The 22,497-nt window shown below is 61.2% G+C and overlaps 4 protein-coding genes across 6 annotated transcripts in view; 1 reads left to right on the plus strand and 3 right to left on the minus strand.

Moving 5' to 3' along the window:
• Positions 1–3,281, plus strand: part of DNAJC11 (DnaJ heat shock protein family (Hsp40) member C11) — a 67,891-nt gene extending 64,610 nt beyond the window's left edge. Inside the window, exons 12-16 of the mRNA XM_046007822.1 lie at positions 822–891; positions 1,334–1,391; positions 1,509–1,651; positions 2,248–2,377; positions 2,678–3,281. Coding sequence (XP_045863778.1) covers positions 822–891; positions 1,334–1,391; positions 1,509–1,651; positions 2,248–2,377; positions 2,678–2,703 — 427 coding nt within the window. The 3' untranslated portion in view covers positions 2,704–3,281. The remainder of the gene's footprint in view (positions 1–821; positions 892–1,333; positions 1,392–1,508; positions 1,652–2,247; positions 2,378–2,677) is intronic.
• Positions 3,282–4,658: 1,377 nt separating this feature from the next.
• On the minus strand, positions 4,659–10,937 carry THAP3 (THAP domain containing 3). Of its 2 annotated transcripts, XR_006818652.1 has the most exons (6): positions 10,819–10,937; positions 8,192–8,384; positions 6,196–6,258; positions 5,724–5,822; positions 5,125–5,550; positions 4,659–4,904 (listed from the first exon to the last, which is right to left on the minus strand). XR_006818652.1 is itself a non-coding variant. In XM_046007833.1 (5 exons), the coding sequence occupies exons 1-5, from the start codon at positions 10,890–10,892 to the stop codon at positions 5,182–5,184; spliced, it is 798 nt and encodes a 265-aa protein (XP_045863789.1). In that variant the 5' UTR covers positions 10,893–10,929; the 3' UTR covers positions 5,092–5,181. The 2 variants fall into 2 exon arrangements, 1 of the variants encoding a protein (XP_045863789.1); XM_046007833.1 differs by lacking the exon at positions 4,659–4,904 and having other exon boundaries at positions 5,092–5,550; positions 10,819–10,929.
• A 1,004-nt stretch (positions 10,938–11,941) lies between these two features.
• PHF13 (PHD finger protein 13) lies at positions 11,942–19,952 on the minus strand. Of its 2 annotated transcripts, none has more exons than XM_045980843.1 (4): positions 19,590–19,952; positions 16,960–17,061; positions 15,251–15,785; positions 11,942–14,605 (listed from the first exon to the last, which is right to left on the minus strand). In XM_045980843.1, the coding sequence occupies exons 1-4, from the start codon at positions 19,626–19,628 to the stop codon at positions 14,379–14,381; spliced, it is 903 nt and encodes a 300-aa protein (XP_045836799.1). In that variant the 5' UTR covers positions 19,629–19,952; the 3' UTR covers positions 11,942–14,378. The 2 variants fall into 2 exon arrangements, with proteins under 2 accessions (XP_045836799.1, XP_045836788.1); XM_045980832.1 differs by lacking the exon at positions 19,590–19,952 and adding an exon at positions 18,492–18,787.
• LOC123928367 (basic proline-rich protein-like) lies at positions 19,631–21,230 on the minus strand. Its single transcript, XM_045983522.1, has 3 exons — positions 21,203–21,230; positions 20,731–20,950; positions 19,631–20,549 (listed from the first exon to the last, which is right to left on the minus strand). The coding sequence occupies exons 1-3, from the start codon at positions 21,228–21,230 to the stop codon at positions 19,631–19,633; spliced, it is 1,167 nt and encodes a 388-aa protein (XP_045839478.1).
• Between the last annotated feature and the right edge of the window lie 1,267 nt (positions 21,231–22,497).

Consider the following 22,497-nt stretch of genomic DNA (forward strand, 5'->3'; position numbering starts at 1 on the left):
ACTGCCAGAAAGGGCTAGAGCTAGTTTCCAGGACTGTGCAGACAGCACAGCATGACCACAGAAACAGGCCCCTGTTCTCTCTCCGGCCGTTTCTTTTCCCGGCACCGAGTCCAGCAGCAGGGGCTCGAGTTCAGACACACAGGCGTGCCTTAAGCGCGGTCCTGGAGTCACCGAAACGTTCCTTTACCGTGCGGCTTCTCAGGGAAGCTCCGGCCGTAGCCGTCCAACTTGGTTTACGGTCATTACTCCTCACCGTCCGACGTAATAGGTCGCGGAGCTCAGAGACGCTCCTCCCTGGGCCCCGCGTTGGAATCCGCCGAGTGCGGGGCCCTGCTGCCCCCCGGAGTCTTGAGGCCTAGAAGGAGGAGCGTGCGGGCTGGTCTGATGGGACAGGCGTACACTGCCCAGAGTCCCAGTGTTCGGTACCATAAGAAGAAAGTATATTTTGTACCTAAAGCAGGAAGCATTGTGTCTGTCCCTCCCCCCCCACCAAGTGTTTTCTGGTAATCCCAGAGGGTGGCCTCCCCGGTGCTCCCGCCCTCTCCTCCCACCTCTGCGGGGCTGAGATTCCCCTCGGGTGGGGGCTGCTTCCCTAGGCCCGGGTCCCTGGGGGAGCGGGGAGCCATCTAGAGACAAAAGAACGGGACACTGCCGAGGCTGTCAACAAACAGATTTGCTTGCGCCTGGCTCGGAAACATTGTCTGAAGCTCCAGAAGCCGGAGCGCGGCGGCCGCTCGCACTATGCACCGGGCACCGGGCCAGCGCGGGCCTCTGTTGCCTCACTCCGCACTAACATGTGGCCTGTGTTTTTCTCGCTTAAGGGAGTTGGAAAAGCAAAGGGAAAGCACAGCCACTGACATTCTGCAGAAGAAACAAGAGGCAGAAGCTGCCGTAAGTGCTGCCGAGAGGCGACTCCGACCGCCCTGCCGGCGGGCCCCTCGCCCTGTGCCAGCCGCACGGCGCCCAGCGGGGCTCGGGGAGCGCAGCGCACTCCGCACGTGGGCCTTGGGCCTCGCTGGGCACCTCAGTCTTTCCGATCCCTGCGGGTACAGTACCGGGAACTCCAGGCCCGGCCCTAAAGATGAGCTCCAGTTACCCTCAAAAGGCATCACAAGGCGTTTCTTGTGATGGGCCCCGTCCTCCTCTCCTCCCTTTCAGTGAACTGTTCTTAGGGGACAGAACAGAAGTGTCCAGGAGAAATGCAGGGGTACCCCTGGGTTCTTTGTGAACAGAGAAGGGGCTAAAACGCACCCCAGCACGGGGCTGCAGCTGAACCGGGGGGCGGGGCCCGGGAAGGACCTGACCGTAGCCCCCCCCCCCTTGTTCTTTGCAGGTTCGGTTGATGCAGGAATCTGTCCGGAGAATTATCGAGGCAGAGGAGTCCAGAATGGGTAAGAAGGCCCGGCCTGTCTTGGGGCAGGGTGGGCGCTGGGGGCTCCTGCGGTCCGGCAGTGCGAGGGGTGCCCAGCCGAGACCCCCACCCCTGCTCAGACCGCGCTGGTCCTCAGGGCTCATCATCGTCAACGCCTGGTACGGGAAGTTCGTCAACGACAAGAGCAGGAAGAACGAGAAGGTGAAGGTGATTGACGTGACCGTGCCCCTGCAGTGCCTGGTCAAGGACTCGAAGCTCATCCTCACAGAGGCGTCGAAGGTACCCGTGGGGTTCAGACCCGAGAGCCCTGCGGGGGGGCGGGGCGGCCTGGTGCCCAGAACGGCCGTTTCACTGAAGTGGAACCATACATGTCGCCGGCGCCGGCTGTGTGACGCACTGCCCGGCGCCCCAGTTACATTCGCACCGCAGCCGTTGACATCGTGCGTCCCCTCGGCAAGGATTTTCTGAGCACCTCCTGTGTGCCGGGGAGAGCAGCGAACAAAACGTAATCCTATCTCCATGGAGCTTACGGTCTCCTTACTCTGCCTTGTTCTAGAAAGAGTGTGAGCTCCGTAGCTCGTTGAAAGCTCACGCTGGAGCCCAGCGCTGGGCACGGTAAAGGCCAACCAAACCGTAGATGAGCGCGGGCCACACACCGAGCTCTCTTGGGAGCGCTGACAGGGCTTCTGCGAAGACTAGGGTGGCTAACGGGGGAGAACGGGTCTGTCCTGCGAGGGGGGCCTAGGACTAAACAGGGGGCTCGGGGATGTTCTCAGCTCCGCGGTGTGCAGCTCCCGTGGCGGTGGCCCAGGGCGGCGCTGCCGGGCTCAGAGCGCCATCTCGGGTGCCACGGGGTCAGACTGTGTGTGTTACAGGCGGGACTGCCGGGCTTCTACGACCCATGCGTGGGCGAGGAGAAGAGCCTGAAAGTGCTATACCAGTTCCGCGGCGTCCTGCACCAGGTCATGGCGCTGGACAACGAGGCGCTTAGGATACCAAAGCAGTGTGAGTAGCTGCTCCTTGGCAGCGCCTGCCCCGAGCACGGGGACCGGGGACATGGCGTGCGAGGGACAGCCACCTTCCCCCGGTTACCCACCTGGGAGCAAGTGACTGGCTCAGAGCCTGTGGTGGGGCGCCCTGAGGAAGGGCGGTGGCCGACCCGGCTACTCCTGTATGTTCCGGAACCGCGGGATTCTCCGCAGCGTGTCCTCTGCCTCGGTCAGGTGACGGCTGAACCCCGTCAGTGGGAAGAGGGGCGCGGAAGCAGTTGCCTGTTGATACATTGTCTTGTCTTGTCTTTCACAGCTCACAGGATCGACACAGATGGATAAAACGCTTGAGAAACCGGGTTTACAAGAGGCTGCAAAAAATCCTTTCCTAGGAGTCTACAAATTCAGAAGCAGGGAAAAAACCCAGACATCAGATGCGTTTATTTTATATTATTCCTATAGAGGGTGGTACCGTATCAATTATGTGGAGGGACACAGACACCCGCTTTCGTGGGCGCTGTCGGTAGGACTGAGGCAGCCCCGCCTGGACCAGACCCGCAGCATGGCCTGTGGCTCTTTTCCCAAGGATCATGTCCCTGGAGGGAAGGGCCCTGGGCCCCGGCCCCCTCGGCTCCTGAGCCCGCGTGCTGACCGCCGCCCCCCAGTAGCGCCCGGTCTGTCTTGAGGTGTTTATGGAACATCCTGCCCTCACACATAGGACTGAACTACTTTTCCTAAAACCCACACTGAGCATGGAAAACGAAACGGAAAGGAAGGAAGTTGTTCTTGCGAGCAGAGTTCTCCAGAACAATAGTGCGTCTGTTCGGTCAACTTCCCAAAAACCACTTTTTCCTGCTAAAATATTATTCAGTGAATCTGGAGGATTGTGTGGGTTTATAAATCTGCTTTTTATCTGAGAATGAATGGTTTTGGAAATTAGTCTTTTTTGGTCCTCCTCCCAGAGCTTCTCGAATCATTCCACTGGCACGTGGCTTGGGGACAGAGTGGTAGAACCCTCGGGTCCCAGGGCCCAGCCCTGTCACAGGTCACTTCCTCCCAGGAGCCACCTGTGTCCTTGTGGTAAAGGGCAGAGGTGAGCTAAGCCATGTCCCTCGCAGCCCGCTCCTGTGGCCCAGTCAGACCTGCCTCTGAGGCTCCGAGGACAGGGGCAGCATGGGGCAGGGACTGAAAGGACCCTGGCTCAGGTACGTGCCAAATCCCCCTGCCCTGGGAGAGTGAGGCCCAGTGGAGCCTCGCTGGCTCTCACAGGTGCGGCCGGCAGGTGGCGCCCGGTCGCCCAAACCGCCTCCCGCTGGGCTCCTTCCTCGTGGTGGGGGGCGTGGGGGGCCTCTGGTGTCTGCTCCCGAGACCCTTTTCCTTCACTTGTCTCCCGTGTGGATGCAGAACATGTCCGGAGCCAGGATGCTCCTGAGCAAACAGCCCGGTCTGCTGACTTCGAGTCACCCACGAGCCAAGAGGCCCCGGCGGGTCGCGGTTCTGACAGCCCCCCCCCCCCGCCCCCTCCCCAGCTTTGGCTAAAATCGGGCTTCGCTCCTGGCGGCGGTCCTGGAGTCATCACTACGCTCCCTCCCTCCGGTTCTGAACACAGTTCAGGTCGTCCGATTCTGTAATGTTTGAAGTCTCTCCGAGCTGCTGCTCTGAATGTAAATCGTGCAATAAGCGTGGCGTGAACCCGCGGACTCCGGCCGCAGCCCTGTGTTCCCTCCACGGCAGGTGGCTCTTTGCGGCACCAAGTCTCTTGACTTTGAAGCAGACTGTACGGAAGGCGCCGCGCGCTCCACAATAAACCTGTCCTGAAAACCAGGGAGCGTCCGGTGCGACTGTGCGTTCGCGCTCCCCGCTGAGCGGACCCCGCGAGCCCTAGGCCTCCCCGCACCGCCTCCCCGCTGCAGCCCGCGCGGCGGGACCCCGGTGCGCACCGGGCGGCTGAGCTCGACGCCGTGGTTCGGTTCCCACACGGGACTCTGCCTGAGAAGCACGAGTCCGCAGTCAGGAGAGGCCCCGGGCTGGGGTCCCTGTTTTCCCCGAGGCGGGCTGTTTGCGGGTCCGCAGAGCCAAAACCAACCCCCTGGTCTCGCGGACCCCGGAGGACGCGTGTTAGCCGCGGCTGCGTGAACTCGGGCCCAGCCGCCGCGACTCGTCCCCGGGGAAGGGGGGGCCCAGCCCGCGGCGAAAGAAACACTATTTCTGCTTCACGCCTTTGGTCATAAAAGTGAAAATCCTCCTCAGATTTCTTTTTTTTTTTAAGATTTTATTTATTTATCTGACATCACAAGTAGCAGAGAGGCAGAGGGGGGGGGGGGGCGCAGGCTCCCCGCTGAGCAGAGAGCCCGATGCGGGGCTCGATCCCAGGACCCTGAGACCATGACCTGAGCCGAAGGCAGAGGCTTCACCCCTGAGCCCCCCAGGCGCCCCCTCTTCAGATTTCTTGAGGTCCGAAAGCAGCACTGACGCAGGTCTTCTGGGAACGCAAACTCGAGAAACGGGACCCCCGGACTCGTTTTTAAACAGAGGAGGAGACGCTGCAGCGGAGGAAGACACGCTTGGGCCGTCGCTCACAGCAGGCGGGAGGGGCCCCGCGCCGAGCCACAGCGTACCCCTCCGCTGCCTGGGCGCCCCCGTCACCCGCTCTCGTGTCCTTCCCTGGCCCGGCCGCGTCCCCGCACTGGCCGGGCCGCCGCCCGACGCTGCGGTTGAGGACCCCCGCCCAGCTCTCCCCGAAAAGCCAGCTGCCCCAGTCACCTCCGGGAGGACCCGCTTCGACGCGCTCACGGATCCGTCCTGTCCCGGCCCATGCAGCTACACGTCCCCCGAGGTGGCGGCGGTGTGCCTGGCCCGCCTCACGGTCCCTTGGCGTGTCAGCGGCGGGACAGCAGGGTCCACGGCCCGAGCCCCGAGGCTCAGACGGGAAAGCCCGGCCGCGGGGCTCAGCTCTGGCCCCGGCCTCAGCCCGGCGCGGGATCCTGGCTGTCCCAGCCTGTGGGCCCGCAGGCGGCCCGACAGCCTCTGGATCGCCAGCCTCTGGGCCCGCAAGCGCTTTCGGAGCTTTTCGTTCTCCCTCAGAGTCACGAAGAGTTTGTTTTTTAGGGTGTCTAAGTCCAAGAGGGCATAGCTGTGATCGGACGGCTGCGCGGGGGCCGGGGTTCCCTGCGGTCTCCGCAGCAGGACCTGGGGACAGAGGCGTGTGCAGGCGAGGCCAACCCTGCCCACGGCGCTCCTGCCATCGGGGCCCCGTGCCGTGGCACTCGTGGCCTGGCCACCAGTTTGCTTCAACATGTTTGAAGCGAATCCCCGGTGCAGGGACCCACCAGCCCCGTGCTGCCTTGGGCCCCGGGCCTTACCTGCTCGGTGGGGCCGCCAGCATTCGGGGGCGGCGCTTCGAGGGCACTGTCCATCCTCCTCCCCAGGCCGCACTCTGCCCGCCCCACCTCAGGGACGACCTGGGGACAGCAGGGCAGAAGCGGGCAGCCCACCGGGAATTCTTCCTGCTCTCCCGGCGGGAGCCACGGCCAGGGCACCAGCAGAAGCCGAGAAACAGGCTCCCCTCCCGGCCTGGGATCAGACCCCCCCGAAACCGGGCCGGAGCCCGCCCTCCAAGCAACCTGGGCTGCCTGGTATTAAACAGGACAGAGGCATGGGCGGCCCCGCTTTGCCTTCTCTAGGAAAACACAGAATCCTGAACCCTGGTTTGGGGGGCAAGCACGACAAAGCAAGGCAGGCCAGCCGGGGGACAGGGGCGGCCCAGCTGCGCTCAGTGTCTGCGCCAAGGACTCGGTCCTGACGGGGGCATCCGGGGCACCCGCGCACACTCACCTCCTCCTTGCGACCGTCGGCATACGCAGCCCCACCTGCCGGGTCCGTGCTCTCCCTCGCCAGCTGCAAGAGACACAGCCCCGTCCACAGGCTCCCCAAGGGTGCAGTAGGTCACCCTGAGAACACCCGCTGGCTGCCCGGCCTCGTGCATCCTCCACCCCACTGCTCAACCCCGTGGGTCCAGCCAGATGGTGCTCTGAACCCGGCTCAGCTCTCGTCACCACCCACCAGCTCACTGTCCCCAAAGCTGTCCCCAAATCAGGTCAGAGGCCATTGAACCAGGGACCTGGTTCCTGTGTGTCCCCCCTGGGCCTGACATGCTAGGCATGTAGGAAGTGACTCAAATTTGGCTCAAGGAATAGGAGACCTAGGAGAGAACATCCAACTCAGGGCCTTGTGGCGGGAACCAGCAGCCCCAGCCCTAGCTCTGGGCCCTGGGCACCGACAGGCTCACAGATGGCTCCCCAGGGTGTTAAACTAATCCCACTTCACATCTCACCACAAATGTGTGAGAACCCATCAGGCTCCACTGTCAAGGGGCACCGATGGAGGAGGGGGCTAATCAGAGGGCGGAGTCTCAGTTCCGCTAAAGATGAGGTTTTAGACCCTGCGGAGCAGCCTCAGGCCTGAGACTTCTTGGTCAAGAGGCCAGATCCCGTGTTAAGTCTACTATGTGTCAACTGAAAACAAAAGGCCTTCCACGTTGACAAGAAAACCTTCTGGGCACTGGGAATAAAGCCGGAACAAACCCCTGCCCTCAGGGAGGCCAGCAAAGACAGAACTTGAACCAGAGCAAATGTAAGTGTGGCCCCCCCCTGCCCTGCAGAGCGGAAAAAGCCAGCGGGAAGGGCCTGCGGGCCAGCGGGGGAGACGGACGGGACTTGGAGGGGAGGCCGCGACCCAGCAGATGGGCACAAAGTTCGGATGGAGGGCAGGTGCCCTGACGCAGGGCCTGCTGGGCCCCCACGCCCGTGCTTCCTCACCCCTGTAACAGCCTTGCCTCTCGCTGCCAGGACCAACGAGCAGCGTGGGGACCTGGCGGCCTCGCTGTTTGCTCCACCGCCGCTTTGCCTTCCGGGTTCGAAGAGCTGTGGACACCCGCACTCTGGGACTCAGTACACCTTCGGGATTTACGAAATTCCAGATACTCCCCCTCATGGCCTCAAGGCCCAGCTGCCTGGGAGCTCTCCCCAGAGCCAAACCTGCACATCCCGCCCCACGGAGCCCCGGCCACTCCAGCGTCCCGCCGGGAACTCCAACTCCAGACTCGCAGACCCAGAGAATCAGGGCCCCCCCTCTGCCGGGGGCTCAGCAAGCTCAGCCCTCGCTGACCACCACCCTCTCGGCCCGCTGGATCTGCAAAGGCCGTCCGCTCTCATGACCACAGCCACCTTTAGCTCAGGCCACCACCCTGGCACCTACAACACCCGCCCAGGAGAGCCTCTCTCCCCACCTGGCACACCATAGGCCTCTCCCGGCCGGTCACCATCTGGCCCCTGCAACCCTCCAAGCAGCCGGTCGGACGCTGTCTACGAGCTCGATCCCATGACACAGATCAGCCAAGGGCCAGACGCTTAGCCAGCTGAGCCACCCAGGCGTGATCTATTTTTCCAGGGTCTTTTTTTTTTTTTTTTTAATATTTTTTATTTATTTGACAGACAGAGATCACAACTAGGCAGAGAGGCAGGCAGAGAGAGAGGAGGAAGCAGGCTCCCTGCAGAGCAGAGAGCCTGATGCGGGGCTGGATCCCAGGACTCTGGGATCATGACCTGAGCCGAAGGCAGAGGCTTTAACCCACTGAGCCACCCAGGTGCCCCTTTTTCCAGGGTCTTTAAACTGCAAATGGCCTACAGCAAAGGTCAGGGCCAGCAGGGCGGCTGGGCTCTGAATCCCAGGGGCTTGGCGGCGCCGCCCTCCCTGCACTTCTCAGCCTCGGCCTCTGCAGCCCTGCAAACCGCACGCCCACCCGGACTGCCGGAGGCAGCGCTGCGCTCACCTGCGCGGCGTCCTGAAAGGCGAACACCGTGGGCACGGCATTCTGCTTCAGGTTTTTGCGGTTTCCAAAGGCGCTGAAGCACTCGGGTCGGAAGTGCTCGGAGCAGATGACCGTGTGCTGCTTGGGCTTGAAGTTGCCCCGGCCGATGTTCAGCACCCATTCCTTCAGCAGCTCCGGGCGGCTGAACGGGAACCTGGGGGCAGAGGAGGGAGACAGGAAGGAATTCGCAAGGCTCGAGTGAGCAGTGCAGAGGCTGGAGGCATTCTGAAAACGCCACGTAGCATTTTACTGGACAGCTTGGAGAATTCAGTGACCTCACTCTGCTAAACCACATCCGATTTCTGGAAGCTTCTGTCATGCCCGTTTACAGCACCCCTACTAGGCTTCTGAAGGTGTACTTGCAGGGTGAGCCTGCTGGTGCCCTGGGGAGTCAGCGGCGGGCAGGCCCTGCCCCTGGCCCTGGGAAGTAGGAGTGAGGAAGTCGAGTGAGTCGCACCCTCACAGAGCCTACATTCTAGAACAGAGAAACAGCAAACCAAACAGACATAGGCTTGGGAATAAAGAGGAGTTCGTTGTCAGGAAGGCCTCCTGAGAGGTGACATTGAGCAGAGGCCACAGGACGCAGGAGAGCGAGCCCTGTGGGGGTATCAGGAGGAAGAACAAGAGCAAAGGCGCTATGACGGGGCCAGCAGGACCGAGGTGGTCAGAGGCGGGTTTGGCTGAGAGGGCGGGGAGCAAGAGGAGGGGTGAGGACCTCAGGAAGCAGCCCCGGGGCAGGTGGGCGGTCCCTGGGAGCTCAGGGCAGAAGGTGAGAGGAAGGAGGCACCCCTGAGTGTCAGCGGAGGGGTCATGAGCAGGCCGACCTGGGATGTATTTTGCAAGCTCTGCGAAAGGTTTGCCTGTGAGCCGCAAAATAAAGAGTAGGAAGGAGCCCCATATATTAAATGGGAGGAGGTCTGCGGGATCAGAATTTTGGCTCTATTTGTTAAACCTGAGGTGTCTTTTACATGTCCAAGTGCTGAAGTGAAGCGGCAGGAGCACGTGTCAGATGTCAGTGTGGGAACGTCCCGGTGTAAGGGGTGGTAAAGCCTAGGTGAGATGGGGAGTGAGTGTGGGTGGGGAGGGTACAAGGCCACGGCCCTCCCCCAAAGGGTTCCAAGGCTAGTGCTGGAAATGAGGAGGATCCAGCAGGGGAGACCGAGGAGGGGGCCCTAGAAGCCAAGTGGGAGAGTGTCGCAAGAGGTCAGTGGTTGGCTGTGCCAAACGCTGCAGAGAAGTCCCCTCGGATGAGGAGGGAACAGCACTCAGCAGGACCACCGGGGACTTGGAGAGCTCCTCTGTGGGAGTGGCGGGGGCCAGAGTCCGGCTGGTGTGAGTTCCAGAGGCAGCGGGAGGCCACTCCAGTCCTGGGATGTGCCCCGCGGAAACCAATGCAGACACAAGCACGGGTAGACTGGCCCCAGCAACACAGTCCACAGTCCTGTGCTTGTGATGGCCAAGACACAGAGGCACCCAAATGCCCTTTAATTGTAGAACAAGTCAGTTCTGGTATAGTCACTGAGCAGGGCACCGCGACAGGTGGGGAGGAAGGACTCGCAGGTGACTCACAGCCGGGAACACAAGACATGAAGAACTGCATGCCAGGTTCAACACAGGCCAAAGCGCCCCACTCCGACCGCCAGAAGGGAGCATCCCGTCTCCCTTGGGGATGAGAGGGGACAAGGCGCTGGAAGGGGGTGCAGCAGGGGCTCCCTGGTGCTGTTCTGGTTCACAGCAGTCATGTGAGTGTTCACTTCGCAGAATGGACTGGGCTGTGGACTCTGATTTGTGTGCTTTTCTGCATGTCTTATACTTCCATAAAAACATTCACTTTGAGAAGGAAAATGGTGACGGGAGGGGCAGTGGAGACAGAGTGTGCAGCTGGCCTTGCGGGTGGTGCCCTAAGGGGCAGTGGCTGGACCCCGGACTCCTCGGGGCAGGGACCCGGTACCCACCAGGGCCGACACACTGGGAGCGCTGGGAATGCGACGACACACTCCCAAACCTCCCGCCAAGGTGGCGCGGCGGCCCCACTCCCCGGAGCCCGGAACGTTCTCCCTCCTCCATGCCCCCTTGCTTCTGGACAGGACGCCTGGCCAGGGCTAAGCAGGTGACCAGCGCATGGCAGCCACACAGCCGGACGCCACCACCGCTCATTCATTCGGAAATGCACTCGGCCAGGACGTGCGGGGCACCTGCCACGTGCCAGGCCGCGTCTGTGAACAGGCCCACGTCCCAGAACTGCCGAGGGAGCTGGGGGCTGCGGGGCGCGGCCTGGGGAGGGGGCGTCTCACCCCGGCCTCCTCCGCACGTGCGCCTTCCGCAGGTTGCTCAGCCTCTCCGACCGTCTCCCCACGCGCGCAGGCCGGCCAAGGCGGCGCCCGGCCGCCGGTCACCTCGCCTACCCCGGGCCCCTACGCGAAGGGCCCGGCCGCACGCCCTCCGACCTCCTCGGCGGCCCGGCAGCGGCCCTGACGTCCCCACCCGGCGCGCCAGGCCTCGGGCTCCGGCGGGGGCCGCGGCCGCTCGGCCAGGCCAGGCGGGTCGGGAGCCGGGCCCCCGCGCCCCACGGCGCCCCCGCCCCTCACCGGTGGAAGGTGAGCTGCTTCCTGCGGCTGCTGTAGCGGTTGCAGCACTGCCTGGCCGCGCACGACTTCGGCATCTCCAGACGCCAGGCCCCGCTGCCCCTAACAAAGATGGCGGCGGCGAGCCTGCGGGGCGGGGCGGGCGGGGCGGGCGGGGCGGGCGGGGCTCGGCACTGCGGCCTCGAGAGGGACGACGGGCGGAGCGGGGCCAGCGGGCGGGGCGGGGTGGAGCCTGCGGGACGAGGCTGGGCCTGCGGCCCCGAGCTGGACGACTGGCAGGGCGGGGCCAGCGGGTGGGGCGGGGCCTGCGGGCGGGGAGGGGCCTGCGGGACCAGACGAGGCCTGCGGAGCAGAGCCGGACGACTGGCAGGGCGGAGCTGGGGGTGGGGCGGGGCCTGCGCGACCAGGCCGGGCCTGTGGGCGGGGCGGGCGGGGCCGCCGGCAGATGGAGGCGGACCAGCCTCCGCCCTCCTCCTGGTCACCTCCTCCTGGTCACCTCCTCGTGCGCTCCCTGTGGGCTCAGGAGTGCTCCCAGGGCCATCCCGGACCGACACCCCAAACAGCGCCGCCAGTGCGAGCTCCACCCGTTCGCGAAAGCCCGGGGCCCTCGCCTCCTGGCTTTGAGGAGCCACACCTCCCAAGAGCCTTGGATGCCCCAAAACAGAAGGGCTCGCCGCCCAACCTGGCCAGTATTTCCAAGACTCTAAGCGATGTTGATGCGTGGATCTTGGCTGCTCGAAAAGGAGGTACTAGTTGACTCCTAGTGGGTCCCAGATTATAGGCGGGCAGACCCGGCTGAGTGACAGAAAAAGCACAGGGATGGGGACCCCAAGTGTAAAGGGGCAGAATGAGAACCCCTGGGAAGCTGCAAATGAGCTTGCAGAACCTCGGGACATAACCGCTCACGGGGGCTTAAGCTAACCCACAACATGGTGCAACTGTGAAGGCCATTCCCGTCTGTTCACACCATGGTTTGATCCTGCAGAGGTCACTAGGGCAGTCCTCGTCCTGCTACACCAGACTCGGACTTGACCTCCCCAAGTCTCTGTCATCATGGGAGAGCGGATGACGGGAGCAGAGACACCACTGTCCTCCCCCAGAGAAAACAAACACCTGAAACTAGGCATGAACCTCAAAGTAGCAATATATTTATTTACAAAATATACAGTTTCACAGAAACAGCTTCGCTTTATACACATAAACTTTATAATTACACAGAACCATGTAAACGATGTTAAGTGTCTGGCCTGGCCAATGCCAATGAGAGAGGCTTACTCTTGGGGTGACAGCTTTCCCTCCCCTCACTTTATTAGCCACCAACCAGGAGCCCCTAGATGGGCCACGCCTAATTTGCATAAAGCTGATTGCAGCTGCCCAGCTCAAGCTAACACAAAAACCAAGGTGTCCGGACTTCCTAGACACCACCCACAGGGATAGATACGTCTGTTAAAAGAACAAAAGGGAAACGAAGGAAACAGATCGAAATGACTATCAAGCATCTTCCAGAGGAGCCACCAGGCACTGAACCTTCTAAGAGCAACACAGCAATCGCCAGGCCTGGCAGTTCCACTCTAAAACCACACATATTTTTAAATGCACTTAAAACTTCGTGGAGTTTTTTTTTTTTAAAAAGAAAAACACTTTGCAACTTTGGCTATTATCGTGGTGAAGACACTGGACAGGCAATGTCAAGGGGCAGATCTTTGGCAAATTCCTCTCCAACTTTTCCTGGACGTTTGCCCTCATTAGAGCCAGACAGCTGTCTGGGGAGAAAGTGGTTTCTAAGCCTGCTTCTTACTACTTTTCTCTACAGCAGGACTTCTCCCTTGGGGATCTTCACGATCAACTGGGTTTCAGAAACTACTTCTCTCTATTTCTGTGTTAATATAAGCAACAGAATTAAAAACAAAACAAAAATCAAAAAGCAGCTGGCTGGCGAAGATGAACGATACTAGCACAGAACACGGGCTCTGGTCAGCCAATTCGAGTTCAAGCCCCTTTGTGCCTCGGGGAGAGAATGTGAACAGAGTCCCCGGCAGGAGGGAGCCACGTGAAGACCCCGGCAGGGAGGCTGGGGGTCCGCCCTGCTATAAATAAGTATGACCAACTTGGGCATTCTTCCCTTTTCATGCTTCAGAAGAAACCATGTGTATGAAAACACACCCGTCCACTTACCAAAAAATAAAAAATTAAAACAAAAACGATTTTGAGAAGAGTATGTGAACTGCTAGAGAGCACTGTCAACTTTGGAGAAAGCGGGAGCCTTCTTGTCCCTGCAGGCCCCCGAGCCTCCAGCGCCGCAGGGTCCGCGGCCCTCTGTCCGAGAGCCCTGTGGGAGCTGCAGGCAAACTTCTGGCTTCTCCAGGCTGGCCTGCCCAGGAGCCTCCCCAGTCCAGGGTCCCAGTTCAGAGCTAAAGAAGTCTGCACGGCTCAGTGGTATACTCCTGGAGGCCAATGTTACCGTTATCGCTCACTCACCAATTTCAAACCAAAAACACAAAACGAAACAAAAAAGGTTTCAAATCCTAACCGTGCCCCGTGAAACCAGCAGGCCAGCCTGTGTGAGGGCGTCCTAAGAATCAACCACAGGAGAGGCCTTCCCCTCGAGTTTTCTCTACCTCATGATGCAGAGGAACGCTGTTCCCGGGACGGCCTAACCTTTACGTCGCTACTGGAACAAATGAGGGAAAGAGAGGACGGCAGAATCCAGGTGCCCTCTCGCTTGATAACAGCTCGCCTGGGCACCCCTAGGACCTCACACACCAACTGGGAAGGGCACCCCGGCAGAAATCTGCCAATACTTTTGGCTATATCGTGCAAAAAGACAGGTTTTTTACATCGTGCAAAACAGGAAACTGAGTTATGAACACGGGCCACCTCAACCCCCCAACCAACCCCTTTTCCGCCAAGAAGCGGCCACATACTGTCCCTTTGAACAAACAGAAGGAAACTAGGGATCCCTAGCTAGCCACCGCCCCAGGGCTCCTCTCACAGTGAGACCAGAGGACTCCAGCTGGGAGCCCGCCGGGACGGACAGGTAGCAGCCAAGGCAGGGAGAGGGCAGGCCATGAAGGTAGGGGCAGCTCGATGGTTGCTGTACAGACACTTACGGTCAAAGACTTACACTTGAGAAAAAGCTTACACGTATGGCTGTTCGTTAACAGGCCTGGGAAACTGACCATCTCCTCTCCCAAGCCAGCGGAAGCAGGAAAACAGCTCTGGTCCCAGCCGGCGGGAGCTTGTTCACAGCGCTGGCAGGAACCCACAACCACCACGGCCCTCAGCTGCAGGTGAGCCGGACTCACTGGACTTGGGGGGGTGAGTCCGCCTCCGCTGCAGAGAACACGGCTCCAGCGGCAGCTTTGGCCAACGAGGATTTTATTCAGTCACTGGCTATGTACAGGTCATACCTTGGACAGCCTGTCCTTTGGCTTAGGCACCTGAACGGCAGGGGTCTGTCTGCCCACACCAGAGCTGAGAGTTCTGTGCTCAACTAAGAGAGGGGCCAAAAGGCTCCTCGTCCTCTCTGATTCCTCGCCCACGCTCTGCTCGCTCACCAACAGTCAGTCCAGAAACAGTTTCCGCGAGCCCATCCGGGAGCGGTTGGAGCGGCGGATGTCAAACTTGGAGTCCCGGCACTTTTGGCAGACGAACACTTCTGGAACGTTGGATTTCCGAATCTTCGCGCAGGACAGGTGGATCCAGGTGTGGCACTCGTTGCACTCTATCATAGGGCGGCCGGCGAACGGCTTCATGCAGAAGCAGGTGACAAGGTCCCAGGAGTCGTCATCTGAAGGGACAGACACGCGGGTGAAGAGGAGAGAAAATGCTTCCTGCGCCCCCTCCCCAGCGGGGTCCCTCCCCCCCAGCCCAGGCGGGGACGGGGCAGAGCAGCGGAGCCGCAGTGAAGCCTGATCCTCAACACACGCACACTCGAGGGCAGGCCGCGGAGTCCGCGCGTGACGGAGGACACTGGACCGTGTGCGGCGCCCCCAGGAACGAGCCGTGAGACGTTTACTAGGAAGCTGTATGTATTTTCTTTTTTTGTTGTTCAAGATTTTATTTGTCAGACAGAACGAGCGAGCACAAGCAGGCAGAGCGGCAGGCAGAAGCAGACGGAGAAGCAGGCTCCCCACCGAGCAGAAAGCCCGATGTGGGACCCGATCCCAGGATGCTGGGATCATAACCTGAGCTGGAGGCAGCCGCTTAACCGACTGAGCCACCCGGGGGTCCCTGTACTTTCGTATGTTAAGGCCTGTCCCGGAACCTCAGCTGTTTCTGGCCGCAATCACCCCCTTCCTAAACATGTCGGTGTCCACCCTGGGATACCTGCCTCCCCAGGGGCGGGGGGCACACTCTGCTGACACCCTCCAGGGAAGGGACCACCCTTCGGGACCCCAGCCCCCAGCACGGCAGGCCATCAGGGGCCACTCACCTGAGTCCACCATGATATCCTCGTCATTGCCGGTGCTGTCCTCGTCCCGGAACACCACCTGCTTTCCCTGCCGGACAATAGTCCGTTTGCCTTCAGTTTTTATTTCCTTGACCTGATCAGGCGACACAGTGATACAAGACCCGCTGGAAGGGGTGTCGGAGTCCCAGCCCGAGCAGGGCTCGCCGGGGGCCTGGGGGATATCCTGCAGGGCGGGACTCGTGGGGGTCTCCACGTAGGGGTCAGCGGCTTCCAGCTTCAACAGGCTCCCCACGTACCCCTCCTTCACGGGCACGTCGCTGTCCCTTCGCTTCCTCTTCTTCTTCTTCTTCAGCTTGTCTGTCTTCTTTCTGTCCAGCAGGAAGTTACTGGGCTTGGCCCGCTGCAGGAGGCTGGGCTGCAGGTGGCCGAAGCAGCGATCGGAGACCGGCAGGGGCACCGCGGACGCAATGTCAGTGAAGCCAGCGTCCCAGCCGTCGCTGTCAATGGTGCCAGCGGTGCTGTTGGCAGGGCTGGGGCTGCTCCTCAGAGGCAGTTCCTGAAAGGAGAGAAGCACAGGTAGCCGGGGCCGAGGGGCGTGCCCAGTCCCAGGCAACGAGCAGAGCTTCCCCGGGCCTGCCCCCGGCCCACCGACAAGGGCTATCAGAACCGTGACCTTCTCGGCTCTCGTAAGCGGTGCCCTTTTGAAACGGTGTCCTGAGTACTTTACCATAACCCACCAGGAGGAAAACCCCCCTTGGCTGAGCCCCCAGCCCCTGTCCCAGAGCCAGGAACTCATTCGATGCCCTCTAACCCTCTAGAAAGCTGCCAAGAATACTCTCTCCTACCCCCTTATCTTTCCCAGGCTGTAAAATCTCCCCCCCATTTGCCCTCCCAAGGGGTGTATTTTTTTTTTAATTAAATGAATTTAAATGAGTTTTGAGAATTCCTGACACTCTTCCTAAAAACTGCAGATATCCCCAAATACTACAAAATCAAACTAGGTAATTGCTGCCCCAAAGCAGTGAGCTGATCCCTCCAGTTCCTTCGCAGCATCAAGCATTTTACTTGCAAAGAGTGGCGACATTCTGCGTCGCACAAAGGGAGCATTTACCCACGTACACAGCGAACAGAAACGATAACCCAGTGCTGGGCTTCGGTCGCTTCGAAATACCAGATCCCTTTCTTTTTAGCCCTGAACAAGACAAGGTTGAGCACCGTGACCACAGCGGTTCTCAGTTCCACCCATTATCTAGCAAGGAAAAAAAATCCCTTAAAACACGGGATTTGGGCCCCAAGTCCCCAAGATTCTCTAATACGGTGCACACAGCAAGTGGCCAGCTGCTCACCAGGGAGGACAGTGTGGACCCTAACCACCCGGCGGCACCGCAGGCCTGTGCCCCAGCGTCCTCATCTGTAAGCCGGGGAGCAACAACAGCACCCGCCCCAGTACTGGAACACACTGCCGGCCGCCGCAGGCCCTCAGGAAGCCCTGGAGACTCAGGGCAGATGGCGTCATCCGTGTCACCCGCAAACCAACCCTCAGAAGTGTAGTGAATCCTTCCTAGATACGCCCGCGTGTTCCATCAGACTTTCGGGAACCACCTGCCAGGCTGGGCTGTTTTCAAGAAAGGCTTCGACCTGACAGCTGCCTGGTGTCCCCCCACACGACCCCTCCCAGACCCCCACCCGGCCACTGGTTTCACTGCCCGCAGAAGCGCGTTAAGATTTACCTCCTTTGGGTAAGGAATGTAGCCGGCATAGGCCAAGACAAAGGTGCAGAATTTGTTGAAATCCTCCACAGTCCTGCGCCTCTTGTAACTGGGGGAGCACTCCTGTTAGCGGGCGAGAAGACGGGGTGCACGTGAGAGGAGGCACTTGGAGGTGGAATCCAGAAACAAAACTAAGCCAGCTGGAGCCTTCATCGCCAGCCACTCGAAAACACACCGCTCGGTTTACAAACACTCTCAGAAACAAGATAAGGTAGGTTTGGGTCAAGAAACACTGGGCTCAGAAGGCTGAAAGAGGGGAATTGTGATGTTCCTCCCAGCACGCTGGGAAACTGGCAGGAGATAAAAACTTCTTAGCGCTCCGTGTTTCCGACGTTATCATGGTCTGCAGGCCTACCGGGAGCTCTAACAACTACTTTTTTGCTACAGATTTTCCATTTTGAAAACAAAGTCCAGCTGCAGCTGTAAGGTATTTTTCTAAAGATTTATTTATTTATTCACACAGAGAGCACACCCACAAGCAGGCAGAGCGGCAGGCACAGGGGCAGGTGGAGGGAGAAGGAGAACCAGGCTCCCGATGGGGGCTCCATCCCAGGACCCCCGGATCATGACCTGAGCTGAAGGCAGCTGCTTAACCTACTAAGGCACCCGCGTGGCCCTGAAATCAAACTATTTTAAGTGATTTCGGAAGTCAACTGCTCCTGATCCTACAAAGCTCACTCACGCCTGACCCCTCCCCAGCCAGGGCTGCAGGCGGACCCCCTCCTCCCAGCACTTCCTGCTTCTCCCTCCCCTGCTGCAGCACCCAACATCCAGGGGCTCAGCACCCAAATGTTCTCTGGTTCAGAAAATAAACCAGAAATGCTCAGGCTGGGTTTACTTGCACCTTGAAAATGAAATACGAGGGGTTTGGCTTGTGTCCTGTCTCCATTCAATCTAGAAACGCCCTCAACAAGAAGGGTTTTTCTTCTGAGGAAGAGCCGCTCTGGGAGAAAGAACCCTTATTTGCTACTAAGCAAAACAACTCTGCTTTATTCGCGCTTATTGGACTAGCGTCTTTACCGAGGTCTCCTTTACGCACTTCAGCACCCACCCCAACCCCATCCTTACGTGCTCAGCTACCATTTCCAGGGCCCAGGGTCCCACTACCCCGCAAGGACGAACGCCGGACAGGAAACTGGGGGGTGGGTTCCTGGACCCAGCCCAGCCCCTTCCCAGGACCGAAGGCATTGAAAGCGGCGGGCACCCGGCGTGCTGCCCGCAGCTCTCCTTCCAAGGGCCCCACTTCTTATTTTCTCCACTAGGTTCTAGCCGACCACCTCCGCCTCCCACCCCCGGCCGCTCGGACCCCAGGGGGGCGCGCAGGTTGGCTGAGCCCCCGCCTCGGAGCGGCCCCGGCATTTCCTGCGCCGGAGAGACCCTGCCCCCACCCCCGGGAAGAACTGACCGCCCGCGCTCCGGCCGCGGTGGGAGGGCCGCAGCCCTCGGCCCTCAAACTCTCGGGGAGAACTTTTATTTCGGCGGGGAACACGCACAAGTGGGTCGGGGGCCTGGACGCCGAGTGCAAGGCGGCGGCGCCCTCGGGCCCGGGGCGGAGGGACCTGCGCCGCCCCCGCCCCGCCCGCCTCGCCCGCCTCGCCGCCTTTAGGAAAAGCAGATGGCGGTGCGGCCCCCTCCCCGCCCTCCGCGGAAGCCGCCCCCCGCCGACACTCGGCCCCGGAAGGTGCGGGGCCCATCCCGCGGGGGAGGGGACGCGGGAAGCCGGGCGGGATTCGGGGTCCGGAGCTGGTGGGCCCCGCGAACCGCCGAGGCAGCAGCGCGGCGGGCGAACGCGCCCGGCGCCGCCTCCCCCACCCGCCTGCTGCTGGACCCGCACCCCGGCCGGCGGGCCTCCGGAGGGAGAGGGCACCGAGGCGGGGGCGCCGGAGGGGCCGCCCGGGAGAACCGAGGGCCGATCCCCGGAAGGAGGGGGAGCCGGGGCGGGGCGATAGAGCCCGCGGCCGGGGGGCGGGGGCCTCGGAGGGGGAGGAGAGCGAGCCGAGGGTGGGGGGCTCGACTCGGGTGTTTGCGGGGGTGGGGACCCGGCAGGACGAGGCCCCCCGGCGCCGGAGGGGGCGGGGGCCGCGCGGGAGTCAGGGGGCGGGGCGCGGACTACCGGGCCCAGGGGATTAAGGGAGCAGGCGGGGGCGCGCGGAGCGGAGTCCCCGTCCGAGGAGGACCGCGAGCCCCTCCGGGAGGGGGGAGGGGGCTCCTAAGAGAAGCGGGAACGCGAGGCGGCGGCGGCTGGGACTGAGTCCCCGGGGGCGGGGAAGGAGTAAGCCAAGCCGGCGGGGAGGGGCCGGGGGCGCAGACCGGTCCCGGGGCTACGCGAGGCCGGGGAGGGGTGGGCGCGGCGGCCCGAAGGAAGGGGCGCCGGCAAGACGCTGACGCCCGCGATACGGACGCCGAGGCGAGGGCCGGCAGGGAGGACGGGGCGCGGGCCCGAGTGGGGGGCGGGGTTGGGCGCCCAAGGGGGCGACGAGGGAAGGCTGGGGGAGGGGAGGGCGGCGCTCGGCCGGCGGGGGTCCGGCTGCGGGGAGCGCAGGACTGGAGTCGAGGTGGTCAGGGGCGGTCGGGACGCAGCCCTCACTCACCTCCGGGTGGAAGGCGGCGGCGCAAGAGTCGGAGTCCATGTTCAGGGTGGGGGGCGGCGGCTACGGGAGTGCAGGGGCCCGGGATGCGGGCGCCGGACCACCGAGCCGCTCAGGGCTGGGGGCTCCGGCGGCCGCGCAGAGCGAGGGCGGACCCGGGAGGGGTCGCCCCGGCTGGAGATGATGAGGGGGCTCGGCGCGTTGCGTCCCGGGCTCAGTGCTCCCGGGCCGGCAGCTTCGCAGCCCAGCAGAGTTGGCGATGCAGCCCCTGCGGCCGGCGCGGTGGGAGAGGCGGGAGAGTCGCTGCGGGGGGCGGCGGCGGCGGCGGCGAGCGGGAACCCGACCCGCTCCCCGACCTGACGCCCAGTTCGGCTCGTGTCTCGGGAGGGAGGGCGGGAGAGCCGCGAGGGCTGTCGGGAAATGTAGTCTGTGGGCGACGGGAAGCCGAAGGCGCGGGGGTGGACGCGGAGCATTGTGGGAGTAGTAGTCCCAGCTCCGCCTCTGAGGCGCACAAAGGCCGCCTCGCGGACTCCAGCCCCCATAGAGCTCCGCGGCGGCTGCCCGGTTTGTGGGGGCGGTGTCTCCGGGACCTGAGGCTGCCCGAGCGGGGGAGGTGCGGAGGCTCGCGGTGGATCTGCGGTGGGGGAGGGGCGGCGCGAGCGGTAGCGCCGCGGTCTCCGCGGGGGCGAGGGGAGGGGGCCGCTGCGGCGGGTGGGGGCGGGGCCGACGGCCTTGGTCGAGGAGGGCGGCGGAGGTGGCGGCTGCCGTCTCCTTTTGGACTCGGGGATTCGTGCCCCTTTGTGGGGCCGTGGTCGCCGCGGCGGGGGCGACGGGCGCTGACGTCGCGGCCGCCCCCTGGGCTCGGTCCCGGCGGGGCCAACTTGTTTTCGCGGCCGGGGTATTCTGGCCGGCCCCTCCGGGCCCGGGGGACCTGGGACGGCGGGCCCGAGGACCTGCCGGTGTCTGCAGGATCCGCGTGGGGGTGTCGAGGATCGGCGCTTCTGAGAACTGCGTGCCGGGGTTACCGGGGTTTGGAAGATGCTAGTCTTACATTCGCTTTCTCCCCCTCTGTGCGCTGCCTGTTCTTGGGACCACCCCGTTTTCTGACTTGGGCTGGTGGTCGGCGTTTTCCGCCCAGGCTTACAGCGGTGGGGTGAGGGGAGAGCGCGGTCGAGGGTCTGGTACTGACTGGTTTCCCGGGTGTCGGACGGAGTTTGCGGTGTTCACTCGCGGGGCCTGCGGACTTCCCAAGTTCACGCGCCGAAGGCCGACGCTGGCCGCCGGGTGGGAGGTGTCGGCTCCGCCGAAGCCCCGGCGCAGGCCCGGCGGCCGAACCTCCGAGAAGCGTTGGCAGGAGGAAGAGTCTGCGGGCGACGCAGTACAGGTTGGGCAGCTCCGAAGACAAAGGAACCGCGTTAAAGAGGACGGACGTAAATTTTTTAATTCGAGTCCGAAAACTGCTAAATCAGAAGGGTGATTGGGAGAACCCGAGGGAGGGCAGCCCTCGCCGGCGGCCTGCTGCCGTTTCCATTAGGATAATTCCGAAGGAAACTGCGGGCGAAGGGACTGGGTTTGTCTCAGAAGTGCTTTTCTGAGCCTCGGTTTCCTAAACTTACAGAAGTTCGAGCTACTTCCTTTCCCCATAGATGGTCGTTCGCTGTGGTTTCGGCAGTGCCTTCCCGGACTGGAGGGCTCCCCAGTGTGGAAACAAACTGAGGGTCTCTAGAAAGTTAGTAAGACTGAAGACAGACGTCGGGCTGGGCCTGTGGAAACGTCACCGACAGCTTCTCAGAGTGGCCACATTCGGGTCATTTAGCCGCATTTAGAATGTTACCTGACCACCGTGGCCAGAGCAAATGTCCTGAGGTCAGTCAGCGTTGCCCAGGGCCTGGATTACCAGGAGCGGCTTGTTTTGCCTGAATAAGTAGGGCCACCACGAAGGATATTATCCTATTGTTAGTTTTAACGTGTAAATGCCAAAAAGAATACTGATTGGAGGTGAAGTACAAATAAGAGGGACTTTTTGTAACTTATTGTTGACTATGATGTAATTTTTCACATAGTAAATACTAAATCTTCTTCCCATTAAAGTGAAATAAAGGATTTGTTCATTATAATAATGGACTTGATGGGGTCGCCGTGTCTCAGTGGATGAAGCCTCTGCCTTGGGCTCAGGTCATGATTCCGGAGTCCTGGGATCGAGCCCCACATCCGGCTCTCTGCTCAGCAGGGATCCTGCTTCCCTCCTCTCTCTCTCTCTGCCTACTTGTGATTTCTCTCTCTCTGTCAAATAAAATCTTAAAAAAAAAAATAATGGACTTGATGACAAAACCCTAGAATTCGGGGATCTATATTGAATGGAACCACTCAGTCACACTGAGGAAAGAACATTCCAAACCTAGATTGTGTCACGTAACAGTGATAACTCTTGCTCAGAATAGGTATTCAAGGGGCACCTGGGTGGCTCAGTGGGTTAAATACTCTTCCTTCGGCTCAGGTCATGATCCCAGGGTCCTGGGATCCAGCCCCATGTTGGCTCTTAGCTCAGCGGGGAGCCTGCTTCCCTTCCTCTCTCTCTGCCTGCCTCTCTTGCCTACTTGTGATCTCTGTCTGTCAAATAAATAAATAAAATCTTTATAGAAAAATGGGTATTCAATAGGTTTTCTTTTTTTTACAACTTTATTTACTTACTTGACAGAGAAAGAGACAGCACCACCAAGGGAAGCTACAGGCAGACACAGGAGGAGAAAGCAGGCTCCCCACTGAGCAGAGAACCCCACGTGGGGCTCCATCCCAGGACCCTGGGATCATGACCTGAACTACCCAGGCTTCCCACAATAGATATTTCTCGAATAAGTTATTCATACACAGTATTTCTTAGTACACAGATGTGACTAGTACTACCTGATGT

The sequence above is a fragment of the Meles meles genome, chromosome 1 (genome assembly GCF_922984935.1).
Source record: "Meles meles chromosome 1, mMelMel3.1 paternal haplotype, whole genome shotgun sequence".
Lineage (NCBI taxonomy): Eukaryota > Metazoa > Chordata > Mammalia > Carnivora > Mustelidae > Meles > Meles meles.

Coding starts and splice junctions, on each gene's coding strand:
- LOC123928367 (XM_045983522.1), bottom strand. CDS start 21,230: ATGGGGAAAGGAAGTAGCTCGAACTTCT. Junction 20,951..21,202: donor AGGAAGTAGCTCGAACTTCT/GTAAGTTTAGGA, acceptor CGTCGCCCGCAG/ACTCTTCCTCCTGCCAACGC. Junction 20,550..20,730: donor TCTCCCCTCACCCCACCGCT/GTAAGCCTGGGC, acceptor CGGATCCTGCAG/ACACCGGCAGGTCCTCGGGC.
- PHF13 (XM_045980832.1), bottom strand. CDS start 18,692: ATGGGCCCCGCACCTTCCGGGGCCGAGTGTCGGCGGGGGGCGGCTTCC. Junction 15,786..16,959: donor ACATTCCTTACCCAAAGGAG/GTAAATCTTAAC, acceptor CTCTCCTTTCAG/GAACTGCCTCTGAGGAGCAG. Junction 14,606..15,250: donor GGATATCATGGTGGACTCAG/GTGAGTGGCCCC, acceptor CTGTCCCTTCAG/ATGACGACTCCTGGGACCTT.
- THAP3 (XM_046007833.1), bottom strand. CDS start 10,892: ATGCCGAAGTCGTGCGCGGCCAGGCAGTGCTGCAACCGCTACAGCAGC. Junction 8,385..10,818: donor AAGCAGCTCACCTTCCACCG/GTGAGGGGCGGG, acceptor CTCTGCCCCCAG/GTTCCCGTTCAGCCGCCCGG. Junction 6,259..8,191: donor CCTTTCAGGACGCCGCGCAG/GTGAGCGCAGCG, acceptor TGTCTCTTGCAG/CTGGCGAGGGAGAGCACGGA.